At 40.5% G+C, this 871-nt stretch overlaps 1 protein-coding gene across 2 annotated transcripts in view; it reads left to right on the top strand.

Annotated features, from left to right (window-relative positions):
- Window positions 1–25: 25 nt before the first annotated feature.
- The window catches only part of LOC103374976 (uncharacterized), a 58,115-nt gene continuing 57,269 nt past the window's right edge, over window positions 26–871 (top strand). The window contains exons 1-2 of one of the 2 annotated variants that reach the window (XM_008305152.1): window positions 26–143; window positions 271–563. In XM_008305152.1, the coding sequence (XP_008303374.1) occupies window positions 95–143; window positions 271–563 (342 nt within the window). In that variant the 5' untranslated portion in view covers window positions 26–94. Of the gene's footprint in view, window positions 144–270; window positions 568–871 lie in introns of both variants that reach the window. The other variant, XM_008305151.1, reaches the window with a different exon arrangement.

Below are 871 nucleotides of genomic sequence, written 5' to 3'. Positions count from 1 at the left end.
ATCAGTATAACTGCTGATGCACTGAAGGAGACCATCAATATGAACTATATCATCTCTGATTCTTCAATATAACCAAACATTCAGAGAACACACAATGATCATCTTATTCTTAACTATGACTTTGAACACCATTCTGGTTTCAGGTAAAGCTGTTGTTTGTACAGTAATGATGCTTGAATACAGATTTTCTCCAATTTTAGATGTTTTAAAAATATATATTTTCTTTTATGAATCTTCATGCTCATGTTGCATTTTCTTTTATTTCAACAGGTTCCTCTCTCAGTGACAAAGTCGACCAGAATCCACCCAACATGTACAAAAATCCTGAAGAGAAAGCCAAAATCTACTGTTCACACAGTATTGCCACCTGGAATCGAATCCTCTGGTACAAACAATCAGACAGACAGCTACAGTACCTGGGAAACATGGTAGCAGGCAGTGCGCTTCCAGAGAGTGGACTGGATGAGGATGTGACCATAGGAGGGAGTGCAGATGAAGGCCGGAACTGCACATTAACAATTAACAGTGTCAGTGTGAGCAGCAGTGCAGTTTACTTCTGTGCTGCTAGTTACCACAGTGCTACATATCACTGATCCTCAGTACAAAAACCTCACAGTCACTCAGGTTGTTTTTCTTCTCTATATTACAACACACAGTCTGATGCACCTGCTTCTAACCTATATTGGTTTTTCTCATGATGACAATCAGGGAGGGCTGCAATGGGAGGTCCTGAATGCCTCTAACCTCCCACTTTCCTTTATAAGTAGCAGCAGTATGTCAGGCTGTAAAATATCACCATGACGGCTCAAATACTCGTCACATCTGTAGTCTTATCTCTGTGGCTTCAAGGTGAATGATGTGCAGGCTTTAT

The sequence above is a fragment of the Stegastes partitus genome, unplaced genomic scaffold (genome assembly GCF_000690725.1).
Source record: "Stegastes partitus isolate 25-593 unplaced genomic scaffold, Stegastes_partitus-1.0.2 Scaffold2422, whole genome shotgun sequence".
NCBI classification, from domain to species: domain Eukaryota; kingdom Metazoa; phylum Chordata; class Actinopteri; family Pomacentridae; genus Stegastes; species Stegastes partitus.
The sequence above is the reverse complement of the archived record's forward strand: the minus strand, read 5'-3'. Positions and strand labels throughout refer to the sequence as shown.